General features: G+C 45.1%; 1 protein-coding gene and 1 long non-coding RNA gene across 9 annotated transcripts in view; both read left to right on the top strand.

Moving 5' to 3' along the window:
- The window catches only part of LOC143354721 (uncharacterized), a 597645-nt gene that overhangs the window by 331622 nt on the left and 242502 nt on the right, over positions 1-23521 (top strand). The window lies entirely within an intron of this gene.
- The window catches only part of LOC143354718 (uncharacterized), a 575799-nt gene that overhangs the window by 322333 nt on the left and 229945 nt on the right, over positions 1-23521 (top strand). For all 8 annotated transcript variants that reach the window (XM_076788975.1, XM_076788977.1, XM_076788976.1 and 5 more), the window contains one exon: positions 9737-9995. In XM_076788975.1, coding sequence (XP_076645090.1) covers positions 9737-9995 — 259 coding nt within the window. The remainder of the gene's footprint in view (positions 1-9736; positions 9996-23521) is intronic.

The following is a 23521-nucleotide window of genomic DNA, read 5'->3' as shown; positions in this document are numbered from 1 at the left end:
ACCTAACCGCGGGTGAGAGCGAAAGAGAGAACCGTCTGCCGCGAAGTATTAATTCTCATCGTTCGCATCGCGGACGCAGTGTTTCATTCTCGGTGACCGCATGAATATTTCATTCTCGTTTATTCGGGACGCGCGTTATCGATCCTAAAATGTTCGCAGCGGCAAAGCTCTGGTCACATGATTTAATTTCGCGTAATACCGCTTCGGGCGTTGCTTTTCACGATATCGCAATTAGAGAACTCCTATAACCGGGATGAAACGCGTAGAGAGAGTGAGGGGGGGTGGAGGTGAGGGTGGTTGTACGAGGAAGGGATGGAAACGGAGAGAGTGGTGGCAAGAGGGGAAAGATATGGTTAATATAGGATCGTGTTGTGTGTGTATCGTTAATTACAAAACGGAATATATCAGCGGGCGAAACGTAATGTGAACACAATTAATTCCGCGTTCGGTAATCACAGACGTAAAAATCTGTTTGAATTATACACGCCAAATATCTTCGCGGACCGTAATGTATTTGGTAACGTGGTTCCACTAGTGGAACTTCCACTTCGGTCCAAATATAAATGATTCCCGTAATTATCATCAGCTGATAATTAAACCCTGAAATATTTAAACATTGCCGAGATACGGGGCCGGCGTATCCAGAAAATAAAATACCGGCCGGCGTTAAACAATTTCATTTATTCGCTGGTCTACCCGATATCGTGGCTCATTAGCCAAGTAAAAACCTGCGGATTCCGGGTTTTCTTTCTGTGCATTTTCTATTAATTTGATTTCTATTTATTCTGTTATTTTAAAATCTACTAAACCTGAAATAAAATTCGATTCTTTTGTAAATAATATTTAAGCTTCAAAGTGAACGTAGGTATACAACTTTTCTCTTGTCTTCTGTGAAATTATTAGTACCTAAATTAAAGTGAATTGGATACTGAATCCAAAACTAAAAAAATAAATGACAAATAAAAGAACGGCACGAACTTATGAATCAACCCAGTAAATTGCAATATGCACGAAGAAACCCACGCGTGTAACATGTTTCAACGCACGTAGGGTCTTTGCGAATGTAATTTACAACCACGAGGAAGCTTTTTGCGTGGCGAGATAAAAAAATGAGATCGCCTAGTCGGATCTTTTTCACGTCGTTCAGTTGCGGGAGGGGAAAAACTCGTCGACCAATAATAGCGCTCGGGCCGGATGCATTCGTATTTACAATCCGACAGAGTCAATTCGAAGTCACGTTGTCGGAGCGCAAACAACGATAACAAGAACCCCAGAGCGTGTCGCGGTGGAAAAAAAGTCGCACCGGTGTTCACAGGTGTCCTGTGCGCGGAAAAGCTGCAGAACAAAGCTCCATGGAGCGGCGAGTACACAATGCTTGCGCGCGCGTTCGATGTCGGGTGCAATTCGAGCGCGACCGGCTCGCGGGAATAATTCATCCGGCGCGGAGTGAAGCGGAGAGGAGCGGTGAGAGGCGGTATGTTCGCGCGCGCATTCCGCCTCATGATGATAGCGCTGCTCGCGAAACCGTATCGCCGCGGATAACGCTTCGTGGCCATCGAAATTCACGGTGTAACGCTGCTGCCATGGTGTCGACTTTCCCTGATCCCCCGGAAACATTCGGTCGTCGCGGTTTCATTTGTCCGTGGCGAACACTCGCGCAGATTGGAATTCTTACAAGGGCCAATTATTCGGCTGCAAAATCGAACCCGCGGCGCAAAAAGGAGCGCCGCTGGTTCGCGGTTTTCGGCGAAATTCTATTTTTATTCCTGCGAGGAACTCGGGAAATCGAAATTTTATTTTGCCAGTTGCGGGTTTTACAGAGCAAGTTCGTAGATTTTCATACATCCCTTTGAAAATCAAATAAATTTTCTTGGAAATGGAATTCCTCCTTTTGAAAATCCAATTTACACATCGAATCGACTCGTTTATTCCGCCAGTTTTGCCCCACCACTAAAACACGAATTACGTTAATTACTAAAGTGCGGATCTTTATGCAAGATCAAAATTTTCTACCCGAATCGTGACAGACTGGAGTGAAATAGAAAGTTATTTTCTTTGTAAGCAGTTAACTGCGGAGTTTAATTTTAAAAATCCCTGACGGCGCGGAACTTAAATTGAGCAATGACGAATGTACACGTCGAACGCGCTTTTTATTCGATCAGAAATTAACAATTCATTAACGTTAACCGCACCGCAATAGAGTTTTGGATTGACGTGTATACTCGTCAAACGTGATTAACTGGTTAATACGTTTAAGAGGCTGCAAATAGTATAGTAGCATTTTCGAATTCTTTTAATGTCTACTGTTCTAAATTACATCTAATCATTTTATAAATTTAAAACACGAGTAGGAAGAATATAAAACAATGAAGACATTTAAAGAATTTAAAAATACTGCGGTACTATTTCAACTTTTTAGAATTATTAAGGAAGGAAGTGAACGTCTCCGCAGCTCCTACATTATGAATTTAATACAGGGAACTTTTATTTTACATGAAACTCCGAGGTCAACCCGTTACCAATATCACACATTACATGAATATCAACTTTCACGCATTTTATGAGGTCACCTTGTTGAAATCAAACTGATCCTTCGGATAATCGAATTCCTCCTTTTGAAGATCAAATTCACCCTTTCGCAGATCAAATTCACCCTTTTGCGGATCAAATTCGCCCCTTTGCAGGCTAAAATCATCCCTTTTGCAAAACAAATTCCCCTTTTTCAAAACCCAATTTATCCCTTTGTAGATCAAATTCGCACTTTTTCAGTCCAAATTCATTCGCAGCGGTTACGCGTGCTGTTGAATAGAAATCGACTGCCGCGTTTGATCATGGCCGACCAATTCTACTTCCTCTGAATGCTAGAACACGCGAAACCGTCGTGCTATGAAACTCGTCTGTTTTTTCTCAAAACCGAAGCGTCAACCGGAAAAATGTAATTCGCGTTTTGTCACGTAGTTTTGCAAATAGAATCCACCTAAGATCCTGAGACGCACTGTACGACCGATGTGCTGAAACGAGTGAAAGTGTTAAACAGCAGATATTCAGTAATTAGACGATAACACTGATACTTTGGATGAAAACGGGAACCGGCAGTCAATGGATCAAATTACAGCTTCTGAACACCAGATAAACAGTGATTGGCATACGTAAAATCGCGTTGGTAGTTCTATCCGCCGCGATAAAACTCTGCAGCCGTCCATAAGCTTCGAAGACTATTAACCCCGGGAATCCCAGTGCAGGCGAGCTGGGAATGGTCTCATAACTCACCGCCTCGAATAAAACGCGGCGCAGCTTTGTTCGGGAAGGGAGGAGGGGCGGGGGGGGGGGGGGCAGAGAGTTCGATTTTCCAAAATTCGGAAGACAATCTCTCTCTCTCGCTGCCTTTCGCGATCGTATATCTGTCGGGCGCGAAAAGAACGGCGGTGAAAAACAAGCAGAGGATGAAGGGAAACGACGAGGCAGCTAGAGAGAGGAGAGAAAAAGAGAGACAGAGAGATGGAGAAAAGGGGTGTCTGGTCGGCGGAGGTGAATCGTGGGGGCGAAAAATGGCGGGGTTCAGGCACGAGATGAAGCTCCCGCGATCGAAACGCTGCAATAGGACATTTTTCAAACTGCATAAAACACGGATGCGTGGCGACGCGGAAAAAAGAGGGAGGGAGAGGGGGACGAGCGCCAGCGCGCATAAATGTTCCCGGCGATGAATTATTGCCGCGAAATGGCCGTGCAGCATGCACCGTGCACCATGCAGCTCGCTCGCCTCGGCGAGGGTGCGACGGCCGCGTGCTCGACACATTGTTTACAAAGTATCTGACCGCGGTCATAGCGCGCCACACGCGCCCGTGCCCCTCGTTTTTCCGACCCGCGTAAAGTGCGTTTTGTCGTAGCGGCCCCGAGTGCATTAAGCTGCATAGAGAGCGTGCCATCACATCGGGACGCGCAAAAAAGATGCACCGCCACGCGACTCGACCCGCGAACCTCGGACGCGACGATCATACAAGGTGTGCTCGAAAAATTCGAGGCGCGCTGCGATAAAGTGGCTGACGTGGGTCGTAAACGACCCAACGTTGCTGTCTCTGTTTAATCGTTTACGGTCTGGGCAACTTGTGCCGTTTCGTTGCAGCTAGTTTGCATTTGCTCGACGATTTTCGGACAGTAACACTGCTTAACTATATTTGTCACGATGTCGCGTTTACACCCATATTTCGTGTTGAAAACATAAGCGAAAAAATAAGCATAAACTCTGTGTTTACTTGAGTTCGACAGAAGATTAGATAAAATGTTACCATGATTATTCTCCTCGGAGATTTAAATTATCTATCAACGTCTTAACTACAGGGAAAAATGAGAAAGAGTTACCGATCTAGAAACCCATCATGAAAATTACTAAATGCACAAGACATCTGGCATAAACTGTTCCGGCACAACAACGATAACTCAACTAAACAAAGAGCATGCCCGACACCATTCGCATAATCCATTGTTTATTCATGGGACAATCTCCTCTCGAAGCCCCGGGTCCTAAAGTATCACCTATCGCATTTCACACGCAGCGTTCCCGAACTTTTTGAGCACGGCTTGTATTTTTGCGGCGGGCAGTGCTCGTCACGCGCGCCCGATTCAGTATTCGCCATGTTCGTGGTACGGTTGTCCATGGACGTTCCGTGTAACGTTAAATAGCCGATTGTTGCGGCCGAAACGGGACACCATGCACTGAAACATGGGGCCTCGGAACGCCTCCATGGTCTGAAGGGGTGCGCGCATGAAAAAGTAATGAAGATTTGTGTCGCGCCGCTCGAACGGCCATGTTTGTGCTCGTGTAACGCGAGCCCACTCTTCTTTTAGCAGTTTTTGACGATATTCGTGCGCGAAATCGCGAACAATTTTCCTACCTTCAACTCTCGTGGCTTCTCTTTTTGGAATTGTAATAACAACAATACAGTGCAACAAGTCAGCACAAATTGACGAACACTGTGACTTGAATTTTCAAATTTGTTTTCTTTTTATTTGCCTTTTTAACCAACCACCTAAAACAATTGGCGAATCATCGAATTAGTTTCGGGAGAGACGTACGGCACAGTGTGATCAATTAAACCGCTCCGTCGAATCGTGCACCAAATTCTTATTTCGACGCGGTTCTCCGCAGTCTTCTCTCTTCCGCGAACGCTTAACGAGCGCTCATCGGCAAATTTTTCAGTCGATTTGCACCGATCCCACGGTCCCCTGTGCGAATCGCGACTTTCGTTGGTCGGCAAAGTTGTCTCGGCCACAGCACCGGCAAAGAACTCCGCGTCGGGCACGCATAAAAACCTAGTTCCCGGTGTAATCAAACTCGGCGGCTGTGTTGTCGGCGAGAGCTCCTGCTGATAATTTTCCATGCATAGCAAATACGCAACGAAGAATTTGAATAATCCGGTTTCACGCTATTTTCCCGTCTGATAAGTCATTAAGCTGCCGGACGAGGAGCGGGCGAGACTTAATGCGGCCCGGAGAGCAATCTGCTTTGTACCGGTGTTCCGCGGCGCTGCGCTCGCTGAGAATTCGCGAGCGAACGCGAGAAAATCCGCCAAAGAAGAGGACGAGGCCCCGTGGATGGAAGAAAAGCGCGAACGAGGGGAGCTCGCGATGCGATCTCTCTTTGTGAATCCGACGCGCGCCCGACAATCGCTCGTCGCTGGGAAATTTACGGTCCCCTAACTCTCTCTTCCTCTCTCCCCCCATCTCTCTCTCTCTCTTTCTGCTTCTCTATCTTCCTCTCTATCCGTCTCTCGTCTTCTATATCTCTCTCGGTCCCTCCCGCTCCGATTCGCTCCGAGCGATCAAATGCCGGCGCATTGCCGTCGTTTTCGACGGTCTCTCCACTCTTCGCCGTTCGTCCGGCCGGCACACGGCACGTCCACAATTTCCCCGTATTACCGTAATATTCGCTTTAATGACTGCCGGCCGAACGACGGCGGCTAACAATGGGGACAGCCCTTCGTCCCGGATGCTCGTCCCCGACCGTCGATTTTCCACCAGGAATCTTTTTCAACCGATCCACTCGAACCCCGGTCCGAACGGCTCGTTTCCACCGATCGCCCTGCTCCCCGATTCACCGGCCAACAGAATAATGGAACGTTTATAGGTATTGACACACGTTTGATTTATTAACGCGATTCATAAGGTCTTCCGCCATAAGCGCCCCGAACCCCAGAATCCTTTCTCAAAATCCCTTGTACGGCGCCCCGTGTACGTGTTTTATTCAATTTTCGGTGAACTCGTGCAGCAGAGGTTCGGAAGTGGAATTTTTTTGTTTCTTCAACCAGTGAGATTGAGTTTGATCGTTCATGGTCGATTCGAGTGTCGTCCGTTCTGAAGTATTGTATTTGTTCTTTCTCCTTATCTACTGCGATAAGGCTCCGTTGAGTTCGAGGCACCAAGGAAGAGTGGGAATGGATCGCGGACAATTAACCGAGCATTACCGTACTGCCGAGCAAATACTCGTAGCATACGATCACAACAAACTGGAGCGAAACAGAGGCTTCTTTTCTTTCTTAACGCATTTGCGACCGGCACACTTTTCCGTTTCTAATACTGAGTACCGGCGAAAATAATGAAATTCTGAAGCTGGTTGCCGCAGACTTGTATCGCTAAAGTAAGGATAAAAATGGTAAAATTTGTTTTGAAACATCAATGTTGCAATTATGTGTTGTTTAAAATAAAACGTCAGATTCTCGAGAGCGGCAATCAGGAATAGAATTTAAAATGACGTGAATTCGCGTCAGCGGTCGCGAATGTGTTAATATGTACTATTAACTATACTATCTCCCAGGTACGGTGCGCCTGTCCGCAACTTTGTCTCCCAGGTACGGCGCGCCTGGCCGCGAATGGCACAAAAGCCACTATAGTGGCGTTACCGTTCAAACCGATGCTTTCCACGGAAGCCACTGTAGTGGCTTAAGAGGTTAATAGGTTCAGAATAATATAATAGCACTTCGAAATTCTTCGGACGTTTTTGCTGTTTCGCTTACTGATTTTCGTAATGCATCAACTCCTCACTCAACGTTTGGTAGTTCTAGCCTCAACGAATGCAATGACGTAAGTTTTCACCAAACAGAACGATTCGGTAGAACGGGACGTTATTCCGATGATGCAGGGTAAAATGACGTCGCGTGTAGGATTGGCAGGGAGTTCGAGGATCATAATCCAACTTACATTTCTAGGACACGAATCATCGGTTCGGTACGATCTGGAACAAAAGTCTTCCCGTTGCTCCCCCCGCTCACCGAATACCGATTATTTACGACACTCGAAATTCGGGTAAAAGTCGAACGTTCCCATTTCACGGGGACGCTCGCAGACGGGTTTCCCGCGTTGTCAGCGCGATAAGACAGCTTTACGAGCGTGTTGACGGCAGTTTGAAAAGTGCACGAACCGCCAAGTATCATCAAACACGGCCGAGGCACGATGCATGGCTGACAAGGAGATGCCAGGCCGTCTCTTCCCGAGGACAAACAGCCGGAAATGTGGCCATAACAATGCGGATACGCAGCCAGCGCGCCTCTGTATGCCCGTTTCCGGCGGACGGGAATATCGATACTGCACGGGCGCAACGTAGATTTCCTGAGCTGTAACGTAAATACGGGCCGTGGCTCACAGTTTCGGCCCGAAAATCGATTCCGCGTGCTTCGCCAGAATTTTTTGGGATACCCGAGAAAAAAAAAGAACAAACAGAGAAAAAATCAGGAGCATGTCCAGCGTTTCTTGTGTCAAGAACGAGCTTCAAGGCCAATTTTCTGCGCTTTGGTATATATGGTACGCGGTGGATACGTCGATGAATCTCGTATTTAATTTTAGTGTAGTATTGGTCAGTTCCGCGTACGTAATTTTTAATTTAAAACGTTAGATATTTCATAAGAGACTAATAAAAATCGTCAATAACTTATATGCAATGCTAATTACATATTTCGCAAGTGTCCGGATACTTTTGAGCGGTAGTGTACATATGTTAAATCCGACTCGTTCCAATTTTACTTTCATCGAGGAGAGTCTCTGAGGTCTCGCGACTCTAATAGACAATTTTAGCGATTGCTATAAGGGATTCTTGGAAAATGGTAGATGATGTGTTACACGAGTATCGATACCAGTGGCGGACGGCCTTGTCAAGGGCGAAAATTTCTCGCAGATAAATCTATGGTAGTCCCAGAGCGGCTGACAGAAGGTCGATAAACATACCAGTGACTCTCACGAGCTGCAGCCTCTTGCCGCCGCCTTTTTATGGGACATTTTTACCGCCCACGCATGTTTTACGACTGCTTCTTGCATTTCACCTGACGCCCTTTCATTCGACACCCTTTCACTCGTGGTTACGCCATCGTGAACGCGTGAAATTCATAAGGCGATTCCTCGCACCTCCCGACGAAAGTAAAAGCGAAGAGACAAAGACCAGCAATTAACTTGTGCCAAACATGGTTCAATTAACTCATCCGTTTACAGAGCGTGCATTCATAAAACATTTTTCAGAGAAGAACATACTTCAGACCTGCTGCAGCATATTTCTGCTCCTTCTGGTATTAAATATATCAAGCTTTGATGTCTTATTTGATCTCGTTTGATGAATCATTCATCGAACTCGAGTTTTCGAATTTTTCACAGCTACAGTATTCATGTGGACTGTAAAACATGTCTTTGTTGCTCGACAGGAAAATCTGAATATGCATGTACGCAAAGAAGAAGTACCTTAGTTTCATGATTCGTTCTTGATTAGATTTTAATTTATTGATCCATGTAACGAACCTGGATGAATGCGTCCATGTGTTTCTGTATTTATGTCGAAACTGCATCGACTTATTAAAGTTTTGTTTAAATCGCTTCTCAAAGCAAAGCTACAGGAGACTGAACATTGAAACATCGTATCTACACAGTGTATTTTTGAATAATTAATACATTAAAACGGCGACACGCAGGCTGGTTAAATATTTGTCTCCAAGACAGGCATCGCTATTGACCACACTAATTTGGTGCAGTAAATCAGACGGTTGCACGGGAAAGTTTTCTCGTAATTTATGAATGGATGTATAAGTGTGTTCTACGAGCGAGTAACGCGTATTTTTCCGTTCCCTTTCTCGTCGCCGAAGGGAACGACGCCTCTCTATTTTAACATCGAGTATTATCGTTTTTAGGGAAGCCATCGTGGCCGATGCGTTCGACGGCGAGTGCCGGTACATCGAAATCCTTTTTCGACGCGATTCAGCAAATATTGACGTTCGCGAATGGAAATTTGCATAGGTGGTGAAATTGGCAAAATATTTCTGCGCGTAAAAGAACGCTCGCTGGCGATATGCAGCGCGGAGAGCGACGAATGGAAACCCGCCGGCGAGTCTCGCGATAAACGTACCCGTATCTCCCCAGAGAATATGGCGGACGTTCAAAGAAAAATTATTCAACCCCACCACCCTCCCCCCACGTTGTACTATAATACCTTTTACGGTGCGTTCGACCGGCCGAACGATTTTGGCAAGTAGCGAAAAAGTATAGTATACACGTTCTCTATCAGCGTAAAACATGCGACCTTCGATATTTCGCAGTTTACCCTGTCCATACAGTCATACTCTGATTTTAAACGAAACCTGTTAAGTACGAATATCATTTCTCTCTTCTAGGTCGAAATAAAATGCTGGTCTTTCGTTAGGGTAGTTGTCTAAGCAGAGATTTTGGAAGACGTATATTCTTGACACGAATTTGTTGGTTTTTGCAGGGTCCGGTCGGGGAAGTGGGCGGCGTCAGGCTGCCGTTGCAATCATTACATGGATACGGATCTGTGTTCATGTACTCGGCGTCGACGAGTCCCGGGGGTGGAGGTGGCCAGGGTGGCGGAGGCGGAGGTGAAGTCACCCTCCGCCTCCGCGAACCCGAGGACATTCCCGAAGAAGTTCTTGCACGCCTGGAGGACACCGCCACCCTCTCCATCTCCCTTCAAAGCGACGCCGTTCTGAGGCTAGGAGCGGCTGGCACAGGTAAGTTTATGCACCTGTTCTTTTACGCGTCTCCTAACACAAGCCTTGCGTCTCGTTCGACTGTCCCAAAGGACGACTTCATCGGAGACGCTGATGATTATATTATTTATTCGCTATTTTTAGACAGAAGTTTCCTGTTCTTCTTTGGCTGTTGTTATGGCTGTTTTCTTCGACCGATTAATTTTATAAAAATTAGTTACAAAGCTAATAACATTTTTTCGGTTGACGCTTCGGCTTCGAAGAAGTCGAGTTTGAAAGTTCCCTGTGTCCTAGAATTCAGTAGAATTGGTTTGCCATGGTCAGACGATTCCTATTCAGTGCGATGAATATAGCTTCTTCTGTTTAAACAATCATTTTTAACTGTGGACGTTGTGAACTATTAAGTTATTGACGGTGTAGCTGCGTACGTGAACTGAAACGTGTTTAATTTTAAACTTTCTGGAAAAAGTGGTTCCCAGAATGGGTACTTGCATGAAGAGTAATGTTTAACCGCTGTGCCTTAGTTTATACATTTAAATTCTACTTTCTCTGAAATTCGAAGTCTACACTACTGCAATTCTATCGAATATTGTAGAATATTTTAGTTATCGACATGAGGGTAATTCAATATTTCATCCACCATCGTCTAGCGAAGCAAAATATCTTGTCAACTGCTAAATTTGCGGTCGCTGTAGATCACTGTAGTATATTATAATAATATAGTTCCGGTTTTACATAATTCACGTCAGAATTCGAAATGAGCGCAATACGCGGCTGCACGGATATATCCGAAGTATAATATCATATCGGAAATGAGAAATTTGCTTCAACGTGCTCTAATTTCGGTGAAACTCTTTGACATGGACAGCCTCACACGCATCAACGAGATTCGTTATGCTCGTTGAAGTTCACGAACATTTTGATAAACGTACAAAATAGGCTCGAATTAGATTCCAAAAACGTCCGCGCTAGAAACACGCAGACGAAATTGTACGATCATTGTGCACCGGTTTTGAAACACTACCATTTAGCGTGAATTAATTGTCGTGGCCCATTGGCGGCGTTAATTTACAATTAAACTCGTCCGGTTCTCGAAAATTCGATTCTAATTTGCGTCGATGATTCGGGATTTATATTTGTCGGCTAAATTGAACAAAGGGCTGTCTTTGTTCGATCTATGGTGGTGCTGTTGACGTAAGTTACACACGGTTGACGATTCCTGGGTCACGCAGCCGCAACGACGATAAACAATTGGCTTATACGGTGCATAAATTTCGGCGAGGTCACAGCCTTCGCGAAACTTACCCCAGAATTTATTATAATGGGGATTGTGCCCTCGTATTTTTGGGATCGCAATTAATTTTCCCGCGTTCGAAGTATGCGCGCGTGGTCCCAGCTAGATTAGCCGACGCGCGTGTGCCCTAATGCAGAATTATTTTACTGAAATACGCCGATCTCTGACTCGCATTATCGCTGATACTTTCGCGGCTAGCATTTTTCCCCGTTAAGCCGGATCGTTCGTTGCGTTTTATCGAGAGTAGGCGAGCTTAGAACGCGACATTAAAATTAGCTCGCTGAATGGTTAATAAGAAGGATTATAAATATTCGCAAGCAATAGTGCAAAATTATAGATCAACCCAAATCGTGAACATGAAAGTATTTTTCAAATAAAATGGAAGCCCAGTTTCTTTCACAAATTAAATATGTTAGGTGTATAAATTAATTCGCAAGCTTCATAAATTTGTTGTTCGTTTACGAAAAATAATATATTTAAGTTTTGAAAGTAATCCCCACCATTTTTAATATATTTATACTGTTTTACAAGTAAGAGAAGCAAAATTTTATCAGTAATCGTGATTAATCGTTTTTTAAATATTTGTACAAAAGCTTCGAAGCATTTGTCTCCATCAATATTTAATTTATAATTCAATAACTGTTCGGACAAATGGACTCATTTCCGGATCGAATTTTTAAAAAGTTACTCCAATTTTACGAACGCCAGCGGAACATTAAAAAACCCTCGATTATCCTATCAGTAAAATGCATTCATTACCGCCGCAGCTTATCGTCGAAAATCAATCGACCATTATAACAGAATCCATCGTCGAGGTTTACAATCTGTATCCGATAAAGGATTGGTTAGTCCATAATTCAAAAAAAAAAAAAAGAAAAGATGTAACCACAGTTCCGCCCACAACCTACCGTAACTACAATTCCGGTTGTCCCGACATAAAGAATATTTCAAATGCCACCAAAATTATTAGATGACCCGATAAAATAATATTTCACGTAGGGTAGAAAATGTCAGGCAAAATTCAAGTAAAATATTTTCGTTTAAATAATCCGCAGGATAAAATGAAATATTTTAATCTGTTATTTCAAACGTGTATTTAAAATATCCCGAGAAAATATTCTATTCAAACGGATGTTCGGCAAAGCTATTTATTCGATACGTAACAAAGTAAGCTGTTCAACAATTTTCCTCGGGTGAGGTGCTGTGTTGCAGAAATCAAATTAAGTCAAACGAAAACACTATAAAATATTTTATCAAATACTAAAATCAAATTAAGTCTGGACTGAGAAAGAATTGTAACATAGGAGATTTGTGAATCAGTTATGAATCAAAACTTGCTTGATCACGCTTTTTAATTTTTTTTATTAGTTTTCACGAACGTTAACGTTGCGAAAAGGCGATTTAGAGCTTGGAGAAGCATCTTAGCGATCCCCGGGCGGATATCAGGTCAGAGTTAGCAGGAAAACAAAGACACGCGGATCTCTTGAACAGCCGGAGATAATAACCGATGTAAAATGCTAAATCCATACCTGCACGATTCCTCCTGAGCCGAGGAGCGTTTACCGTGGTTTCTTTTCGCAGCCGTTCCCCAGGCCGAGAGCAGATTACCGTGGAAGTTTTGACGCGAGACGGGGCACAAAAGAATCAAAGCGGCGGGATAGAAGAGGCCTGAAAAGCCGCTTGGCTCGGGGTCGCGTTTGAAGTAGCATTTCCTTGGCGCAAACGACCCTCTTAATCAATTGCTAGCTCCTTTATCGCGGCACTCGAGAGAGAAAGAGAGGGGAACGGTGTACCACCCACACCGGCAGGTTCACCGGAAGTGTAAAGCGCCCGGTAACAAGCCGCAACTTCGATAAATCTCGCTCTTTCTCTTGCCTCCTTCTTTTACAGCCGACAACCACGCGGCGTATTACACTGCGAACCAAAAGATAGACAGGTTCGGAGTGACCGCAATATGGAACACCAGATTTTGCCAAAAACAGAGGCACGCCTCCTCCCCACCGAAACCGCCGTCAAAACCTGCCAAAATTAACCTTTCGCACTACAAATCGTTTTGGAATTCCATCAGCAACCTGAATTGTTAAAGCGCCACGAACAAGGTCTAACCGGAGTAAGTAAAATAGATTTATTGGACAGATTGAAACGTCTTTAAAAGTATTGGAAAATTTTTTTCTTCGCGAAAACCACTATAGATTTAAACGTCGTAGCTTCTGCTTCACAACGACGCTTTGGTGCACGATTCTCGTTGGTTGTTATATTGAACTTAAAATGGAAGGTGTACTATCAATTTTACATGTATTAATCAATCAGTCCGCCGAATAAATTGCCCAGAATAAATTTCGTGAATAATGTTTATGTACATAACTAGTACTGCAGAGCTATGTAGGAACTGTGTAAAGTTAATAATTATGGAACGACCGAATAAATCTGAAACAGAAATTTTATGGACGTTAATGGTCAGCAGAGTGGACTCCGAAAATGAAATATGAATAGACAAGGTGTCCGTCAGAATGAAGACAAGACACTGCACTGTTGCGGTTTCGGGTTTGAAACCGGAAATTGGGACGCGCAGCAAACTATTCCACGGCCATTACTGCGGCCATCGCTGGTGGCCGCGTACGATTTTGCGAATCGAAATTTTCCCGGAAAGCTGAAAATCAACGTCCGCGCTGCCGCATTTACCGTAGAATAATCATACATTTATGTAAACTCGGCCGGGAAGTATCATGAAAACAACGTAAAATCATGGCGTCGCGGTCGCGACGCGGTGCGCGGATTACGTCTCTCGAATCAATTTCATTAACGTTTGAACAGCGACGTAAATACTCGAATATATTTCAATTAGCACCGGACCATAATTACGGGAATTCATTAATTGCGTATTACTTCACACATTTATAACGCGTTCGAAAATAATTGATTGGTGTTCGTGCAACGATAATTACGTGACAGTTTGATTTAACGCGTTGTTCGTTGCGGCGATGATATAGTGCATTATGATTACTGGTTATTAATGCCACTGTCGCCGCGCGGTCTCCAGACTGTGAGTTTTTTGGCCGAAATGCTTTGCGACAGAATGAAAACATTTATAAAGTTTCTCGCAGTATCGTTGATGTTCGATAATACATATGCGAGGTTGTTGCTCGAATGAGTGGATCATGAAACTGCAGTTATTTATATATGGAATTTGTGTCCATTATTCTGACAAAGAAAAGACGCGAATTATATAATCCTTAGTACATTCAGTAGAACAAATTTAATATAATGCATTGAATATGATACATTTCATATAATAAGTTCAATATGCATAATACAATTAATACAATACATTTAATATAATAGTTCCGATATACACAATACATTTAATACAATACATTCAATATAATACGTTTAATATAATATAAACAAAGAAACCTGCTGCTTTTGATCAGTTTTCCGTGCTGGTTGATAATCACAACCAAGATATCAGACGATGTGTGATTTTCTTCTTTTTAGTACGCAGTGGGTGCTTGAATAATTAAAGCTCGGATCAAAAGCAACATGGCCACTTAAAAGTGGCCACTCATCCCCAGGTGAATAATACCATTTCCGAAAGGAAAGATTAGAAGTTCCAAGCAGCAGAATCTCGAATCAAAATGGTTAAACAAAAATCGCCAGAACTCTGCTGCATTTTGCAAGATCGCCACGTGAAATGCCTGTGTGCCGCCAATAAAATTTTCGGTTCGCTCAAAAATATTTTCAACGACCACCGTCAACCCCTTCACGAAGAAACATCGTGGGGTTAGCGGGGGTGGGTTGTGCTGTAGGGGTGGTCGTGGTACGTCGAAACGCGTGTAACGCCGTTCGCCGGGCGCGGTAATGCCATAAACTGGAAAAGAATGAAACTAGGTGCAATAAAGGCGGCCAGGAATACTCGTCGCGCGGGCAATAAGTCTGAAATATGCCAGCGTTTTATTCTCGCCGCGCGAATACCTGCGAGCAGCTGAGAAAGGGAGCAGCAGCAGCAGCAGCAGCAGCAAAGCCCGTTGCACGGTGAGAGCACGGTATCGCTCGGGGGTGGTTGGAAACGACGGGGGTGTGGAACTTGCGGGGGTGGTTGAAACGGTGGATTTCGCATTGGGAAAAAAATGTCTGCGGTGCGCGCGGTTTACATGGCGAACACCACCGGGCCGGTGCACGCAAACAATTCCGCGCGGAGCATGCGCTCGCGCAAATACGAAACGCGAGAGAAAGAGAAAGGGAACGTCGAGGGGTGGGGTGTGTGTGTGTGGAGAAGGACGGAGAAAGAGAAAGGGACCCGAAGGGTTCGGGAAAGGGTGCACACACGCGGGAACCTCGCTCCAGGAGAAAAATGAGGGGGCGGCCCGGTGTGTACACGCGAGACTGGGGCGGAAAAGTTTGCGGCCAGAGCAATTCTCGTTATAACTTCGGCCCCGCGGAAACTTAAACTGCTGCCAGCCAAACATGTGGAAGTTTCAGATGTTTTCCCTGCTCGGGACAATCGTCCTTCTCCTTTCCCAACCTGTCCTGGAAAGGTAGACGACGACGGAGGTGAGAGAACGATCCTTCCTAGTCTCCTTCCTCCCTTTCTTTTTTATCGTTACTATTCCGTCGCGAGTTACTTGCGCCACTGGTCTGAAGTATGATTCGAGTCTCGAAATATGTTTTTTATTTCTCCCTATTTTTACACGGGAATACACGCTGCACTGGCTCGCTTTTGAACGATTGCTCGCGCCCAGTGTCCCGTGAGTTTTTGCACACCGACTCATATTTAGTTTTCCCTGTTGCGATCATTAGAATTTCTTCGGTCTTGCTGATTCGGGTGGGGAGCGAGGTAGTTTGTTTTTATTTCAACAATTTACACTCTAGTGTGGAATAAGATCTGGAATAAGACTCTCGCGACGCCTTTGATCGACGGCATCGCAAGCCGAGGATCGCAGTGCGGAGAACGAGCCGATAGAACGGCGAATTCATATTACCGGGTCGAAAAGGCCCCGGCATTAAATGATCGAGCTTCCCGATCGTAATTCGGCGGGCTTATCTGAAATTTGGAGGCCGTAGCCGGGTATCGAATCGCCGGCTCCCCCTTATCTCCGCGAGATAACGGTTAATAGGTCGGCCCACGGGGCCGTCACACTTTTTCTTCGAACTGTAATCACTGATCGAATCTTAATCCCGTGTGCACACACAGGTCCCGGGAGGCTCGAGGAGTTCGAGACGCTCACGGAATCCGTGAGCCCGGTTATCCCCGCGCGTCACGTATTTAAGAGGGAGTTCAGGGACACGTAGCAGTCGGCCTTTTGTACACGGGGAGAAGCCTCCTCCTCGTTCCCACATAGAAAGTTGTCGGTGATGGTGGTTGCACGTGCACACAAGGTGTTCCGTCGACTATCGGCCGCAGGAAATCGTTCGACCGATTCCGACGGACACCAACGCCGAAGATTCAACTCGCGAGACCCTCGATCTTCGTTAAAGCTATTCACAGGGCCCCGCGATCTCTCGTTCGCCCTGATTCGACCCTAAATTCCCGACGCAAGCTCCCCCGGCGACGCTTCTTTCAACGCCGTTCCGCGCGGAACGCTGTTCATCCGATGCAGTCACGTACCGAACGCCTCCACTGTCCAGAGAGGTGTCCCGTTTACGCGAGAACGTCTGAAGGCTGCTTCTAATCGACCGGCTTTTATACCCCCTCCCCTCCCCGCCCGGAAATCTCTCAATGTGTGACTTTTCCTCTAGCCGGAGAATGGCCCGGCGTGATTGGAGACAGAATTAGAGCCGCCTTCGGGAAGTTGCGGATAACGTCGTTTTCTTTGGCACCGTTTTTCGGTCGAGGTGCGACGAGTTTAGGTTGTATGAAGAATACCGCAATTGTGGAACGTGCTGGCCATTTTATCAGCAATGTTTAATCCTCCCCGTAACGTTCAAGTCATTGTGTAAGAAACTTCTCGGGTGGCTTGTTGATTTACGATTCAAGTTGCTATTAAACAGTCCTCGGCCACGGGCCATAGACTTTAGAAACTTATGACGCAATCACTGGTAGATAATAACACGCTAACCTCTTCAGGGATGAATTTCAGGAATGAAAAACGTCTTTTGTTTCTATCGTCGTGAGATTCTGTGATGAATAGTTCTCGCACAGATTGTAATGTTTCGATTCAGTGAGCGATAATAAGCAACTTCGATCTGATAAGCTTTAAACGCGCTTAATTTACACACGTGTGCATCGGTATCCCTGAAGAGGTTGATATAACAGAAAATACGAGATCTAAGAAAAGTTTCAGTCTATTCGAGTGCAATGCAATTCGTTTGAAACATTTTTTTACCAACAGGTTACAAATTATCAGGTCGTCCCATAAGTTCGTGCCGTGGATATGTTTATATTATTCACCATTGAAAAGTATTTGAATGAAAAACTTATTTTTTATTTTTAGAATTTAAATGGTACAAGAGCTTATGGGACGACCTAATATTTCAGATGTCACTTCTATTGACGCACCTTGTGTGACCACAGTGTTAAGCGAACTTTGCGATACAGACTCGATCGTTTTTTGACGGGAAATATAAGGTCCGTAACGAGCCAGGATCGAATAATTAATTGAGGTTCGAGGATGATCGCGCGACCGAGTCTGAACCTCGCAGGGCCTCCATTCAGGTGTTCGGAACAAAGCACGGAGAGTAAACACGACACTAAAACCAGCTGCTCACTACGACGGTCATAAATAATTCAAACGCATCAGCAGCGGCGGTCTCGCGTCGCGCGAATTAAAGGCGATTTCTATGGCCCTCGAAACGGGCTAGTAAATTCACCGGTTCCGAACACGGTGCCTGCTCGTTCGATCGATTTGTCGGTGCATCCGCCACGAGCACACGGGCTCTCTCTCTCTCTCTCTCTTTCTCTCTCTCACTCTCTCTCTTTTCAGTGCCCAGCCGAAAATAATAAAGGACCGTCAAAGCTTGCAATTTACCGGTGAACGCGAACACACGGCCCGGGTCCTCTCTGCCACCGGCCAGATAAAGATGCTAGCCAGATAAAGCTCAAGGATAGCTTTCGGCGCGAATCGTTCGGTTCCAGGTCAACCGGGAAAAAAGATCAAAGGCCGAGGGCTGCCTATCGGTGACGCTGCTAACGCCGAAAACACCCTTTCGAACTTGTGTTTCTGCGTCGCGATTGCATTCTCTTTTCGACAAAAAAGAAAAAAGAAAAAACGGACGCCATTTGTTACAATTTTCCTGAACGAACGAGTAAAACGTACCGGTACCTTCGGTTCTGTTAGTTGGTGGTGATATTGGGAATCGTGTGCACGTTTTATTTCAGTCGTCACAGTGCGTACAATTCATTGAATGCGAAAAGATTGGTCATGCTTAAATGTTTGAGACTTCTGGATATTCTAACTTTGAAGCCTCTGCTTCACGATCTGTCAGTGATTTTTTCCGAGGTATTTTTTCATGGCATAGCAGATGGAAAATAGAAGACACATTTTTTCAGGAAAATTCTACAAATTGAAACATCTCTGGAAACATTAACAAATTGTTTTCGTGACGAATCTGTCACGGATTTGAAGATTGAAGCTGCCCCTTTGCAACGTGACCCTGAAACACGATTTTTTTCAATCGTTTTACAGAGTTTTTAATGGAAGCTGTACCGTCAGTTTTGGGACGGTATAAAGCACTGCATGGGGCTTTTGCACGACTGCACTCGATCCTCATTTCTTTTTGATAAAACGGCTGAAAAATGGTGTATCAAGTTTTGTACGATTATTGCGAAGAGCAAGGATCAATTTTCATATCTACGGTAGATTGAATCGCGAAACAATGTTTTCTCACGCACTTAAACCAAGTCCACATTCATTTCCGTTGTGAGATCGTAGTTGTTTAGCGTTCCTTAGTATTGTACGACTTTTTCATACGAACTTATAACAGTTCACGATATGCGTGCTAGTGTACCAAAGAGAATTCTTATTGTACCTGACGATCCCGATTCACCTGAGAACAAAAATAGAAACTGCAAGCTCGGTGGAAATTGTCACAGTGCAGAGGGGATCGTCGGGGCAGCATCGGACAATTAAGGAGTTCAAAAATTCGCCGGGCCGAGGATCACGAACGACAAACAGCGGAAGGTGATCAGTTAACGAATGAAAAGTTGCGCAAGTTCCGGCGTAATGCGATTTCACGAGCAAACAATGCCGGCCGCTTCTGTTTCTAAGTCCACCGGGCTCGAAGCAGCGGGGCCAGCAGCTTCGAGATTTATCGTGCAATAAATCGCAACTCGCCGGGAACGAGTTTACATGAAATTAAACCCCAGTGTATTCGAGTAGAATGCACGGTGTTCGGCCATTGTTCGCGAGTCGCCGGTCGAAAATGGCCCGGTCCGATCGTGGATCGTTCTTCACGCGTGGTCGCTGCGGTTTCACGCGGCCATTGCGACGCGTAAAAGGCCACTTTCGCAGCTGCGATAAATCTGCGAACCGGTGATTTGCACACGCGTTCTTAGATCTCGTTTCCCATGCCCCGGAACAGCGCCCCAAAATTTCCTTGGCGCTTTTCTTGCTTCCTCTACCATTTAACGCTAGAACTACCGAGCGCAAAATGCTTTCAAATTTTTTTCTTTCACAATTCGCGAAGTTATAGAAATATTTTCTTGAGAAAGTTTTTAGCATACGTTCTTCAAATCTGATTAAAATCGATCCTTTTGTCATTATAAAGCAATATGCACGTTAGTCTCGTTTAGGGCTCGGTAGTTCCAGTGTTAATCAACCAACATTTCTAGAACAATATAAATATTTTTAAAAAACGATAAATGAAGCCGTTGGCCCAAGTTATTGTCCTAAGCATCACTGTAGATGTCCGGTAAATTATAAAAAATGCCACTCGAGGTCTAAGTGAGTAATAATTTTGTTTCAGATAATAAACCTACAAGCAAATACGAAACTAATTTATTCAGGATGATGTATTGACTGCTTGTTATTGAAAACATTTAAAAATTGGTTTTTGAAATACCTACACTTTCGAAAAGATAAAGTACAGTCAATATCTGTCTTTCCTCTATATTTTGAGATTCATAGTAGAACATCATGTTCGCACTATATTTCACGTACTACCGACACATATATTTGTCGAAGGAATTGTAATAGTGACGTTAATGCTAGAGTAAATTGTAATAGTACGTTACGTCGAAGCGAATATGTCACGCGGTATTTGACTCTCTCGCGTAAGTGACGTCCACTAATATTAGATTCAGAACATTCTTCGCATGCCCGATGTCGAACGACGCCCACTGCTTGATTTAGACGCGGCGCCATTTGAACTGCGTCGAAAAATAATAATTTCTGCGGAATGATGCGTGACTCGCCCGGAATTCAACCATTCGAGAGGATTTGGTATTCCATTCACTCGTATCACATTTATTAATTCGTGGTTAATGAATTAAATTTATTTACTGTACGTTTGAAATAGACACAAACAGATTTTTTAATCGGAGTATCGATTCTGGTGAATAAGGGATTAATCTAAAAACGTTATTATATTTGAATAATATAAAAGCTTTCTTGCATTTCACGCACGTGCCATAAATAAGAACAGTTCGGTTATTAGACTAGACGATAGTCAAGACAATAGGCGGACATACCAAAACGAAAAATACATAATCGCATGGAACAGGTTTGGCCGTGGGGGATCAGCGAGTAAGGGAAGCCTGACGTGAAATTACCTCGAAACATTTTTCTGAGCATCACGCCGTAAATTAAAATTTATACACGCGGCTGAATCCGTGTTTTCTCCCCTGCGTCGGCCTCCCTCCATTCCGCTTCGACCTGTTTCGCATCACGCTGAAACAAATTCTGTCCCTTTTCCGCCCCTTCCCTCGCCCCGTCCCCCTCTAGTTTCTCTCTGTCTCACCCCCCGCTCGAATTCCACCGAGCCACCAGCAGATTAATCCGAAAATAACGAGCTGCATGTAAAAAGGACCCTTCCGCTCGCGAACCTCATCCCTTTTCCTCCAATTCCTCCGATCCGACGTCAGTGTCCGTCAGTCATTCAAAGGAATCGAATCGGCCGGCGTTCCACGTCGTTAATTACAGTCGGACAAACAACCCCTCTTTTGTCCGATAGCACGGTAAACTTGCAATAGAATAACCCGACGATTCGTTGTCATAGAACGTCGACAAATTCACATGATTTTCTGCCTTATTTGTAAATTTACGCTCCTGCCTATACTCGAAAAAGTTTTCCTTTCAACTGAAACGAATTTTTTGAAACGAGTCGAACGACTCGGGTAGTTTCGAGATGGTAGAAAAACTAGTTTACTACAGGCTTGCGAGGAAATTAATTTTAAAGTGCTCCCCTGTAATATGAAATCTTTGGAAAAATGTGCAGGGCACAGGGCAGACCACCTAACGTTATGACCTCAACTATTCTCATTATTGTTAATACGTTTTCGAAGGATCTTCAAGGCGATGACATTTGATTCTTTCTATAATTTGCATTTTTTTTCCAACTATTCCTTGCGAAATGAAAGTATTCGAAATAGTCAGTAATATATTCATTAATTTCTGTTTCAAATATTAGCACGAGTAATATGAAGTGTTAGGCTTCAAATCATTTGCGATCAGATCGCCCAAATGGGTTTTTGATTGAACTATGAGAAGTTTCATACTGCTTTTAACACTTTGAACGCCCAACTAGAAACCCTCAAAATTCTATAAAATCAAAGTAAGTTATTTAATGAAATAAAAATTGCAAAAAATTCCAACTTTCTTGCATGTTACAGATCAACGTAAAAATTCATTTTAAAACCCTGCACAAATAATTCCGTCACCCACATATGGGTGACGCGGCGACACGAACGCGTTAAACAATTTAAAGTCACAAATCATTTGGACTGTTCAACATTTGCTGTACGATATTACTGCTATTCAAATAATTCCACGGTTACGAGCGACTCCAATGTACAATCGCAAATTGAAAACTACATCAGCCTTTATGGAGCGTCCACATATGAACCCACCGCAATTTCCCCGACCGCTCACTAAAGTCCCCAAAATCGTCGACAAGCACCCGAAAAAAAAAACCGCCGATTAGCATCGAAACAAGAACGGGTCGGTGTTGGAAACATTGACCGCAGCGAGCAGGAATCGCGTGGCGACAAGCTCGTGCCCGCAATGTCCACACAGAATAGTCCATCAAACTACAGTAAACGATTCCGGGTGGGCCGGCGTTAAAATCAGCTCGCCTCGTGGATGGAGGACGCGTTTCACTTTGACGCCGCGTCCACGCGAGATGGGAGAGCCCGTGCGGGCTCTCGTGAGCTCTCACAGGCTCGCACAAGCTCGAATAATCTCCCACCAGTTCGCAGAAGCTCGCACGAGCTCGCGCGAGGTTGCACGAGTTCACGCGAGCTCGCACGAGCGCGGCAGTGTCGTGTGAGCGTTTTTGAGAAGTGGGGCGAGGGAGGGGGGCAGTTTCAGCGTAGCCGGCACCCTCGTCCCGTATTTACCGTGTGCTCCGTCCCGCGGGACTGGTTCGGGACCGGTTATGACCCGGGGCGCGCCGCTGTAATCGCCAGGCCGTGCACACGAGTATAGTGCGTTCGCTGCGGGCGCGCACATGTTGCCTGCATCATGCCTACCGGCTAAAACAGATGAGCCGGCCGCGATACATATTTTCCCTGGCGTGTGTGCCGCGATATTGCCGCACACCGGCCACGTTACCGATACTCACCTTTGGGACGAGGCCGAACAGGTAACAGGCCTACGCCGGGCGCCTGCAGGATACCCCAGGATATATCGGCTAATGGAGCCCCGGCGATCGATCCCCCCACCCCTCCCCTCGCTCGGAAAATCATTCGCCGGGTTTACGGTGTCCGTTACGGCGTGCGGTTGATCATCAGATCGTTCCCGCACCGAGTTTGCACACGCGAACCACCACCACCGGTCGCTGAGTTTAGCGGATCATCCTTCTTGCGATGGGATCACTCCGGTAACCCGAAAATGCTGGATCGAAACGCGTCTGAAATGAGAATCCCGCCGCCAACCGCCATGATCCTGCAGGCGTTAGGGCAATTTGCGCGCGTCGACGGGCGTTCCGGATTGGTCCTCGTTTTCGGAAATGATGCCGTCCTTGGTGTGCGTGCGCGCACCTCGAAGAGATCCTGCGTGTCGATCGTACTTTTATTTGATGCGTAAACTAGTTCCAATGATGAGTATGACAATTTTAGTGGTGTCTCCGGGTTCAAAGGGTTGAAGAAAGTTTGAACTGT

Source organism: Halictus rubicundus, chromosome 6 (genome assembly GCF_050948215.1).
Source record: "Halictus rubicundus isolate RS-2024b chromosome 6, iyHalRubi1_principal, whole genome shotgun sequence".
Lineage (NCBI taxonomy): Eukaryota > Metazoa > Arthropoda > Insecta > Hymenoptera > Halictidae > Halictus > Halictus rubicundus.
This window is presented reverse-complemented; position numbering and strand designations above follow the sequence as displayed.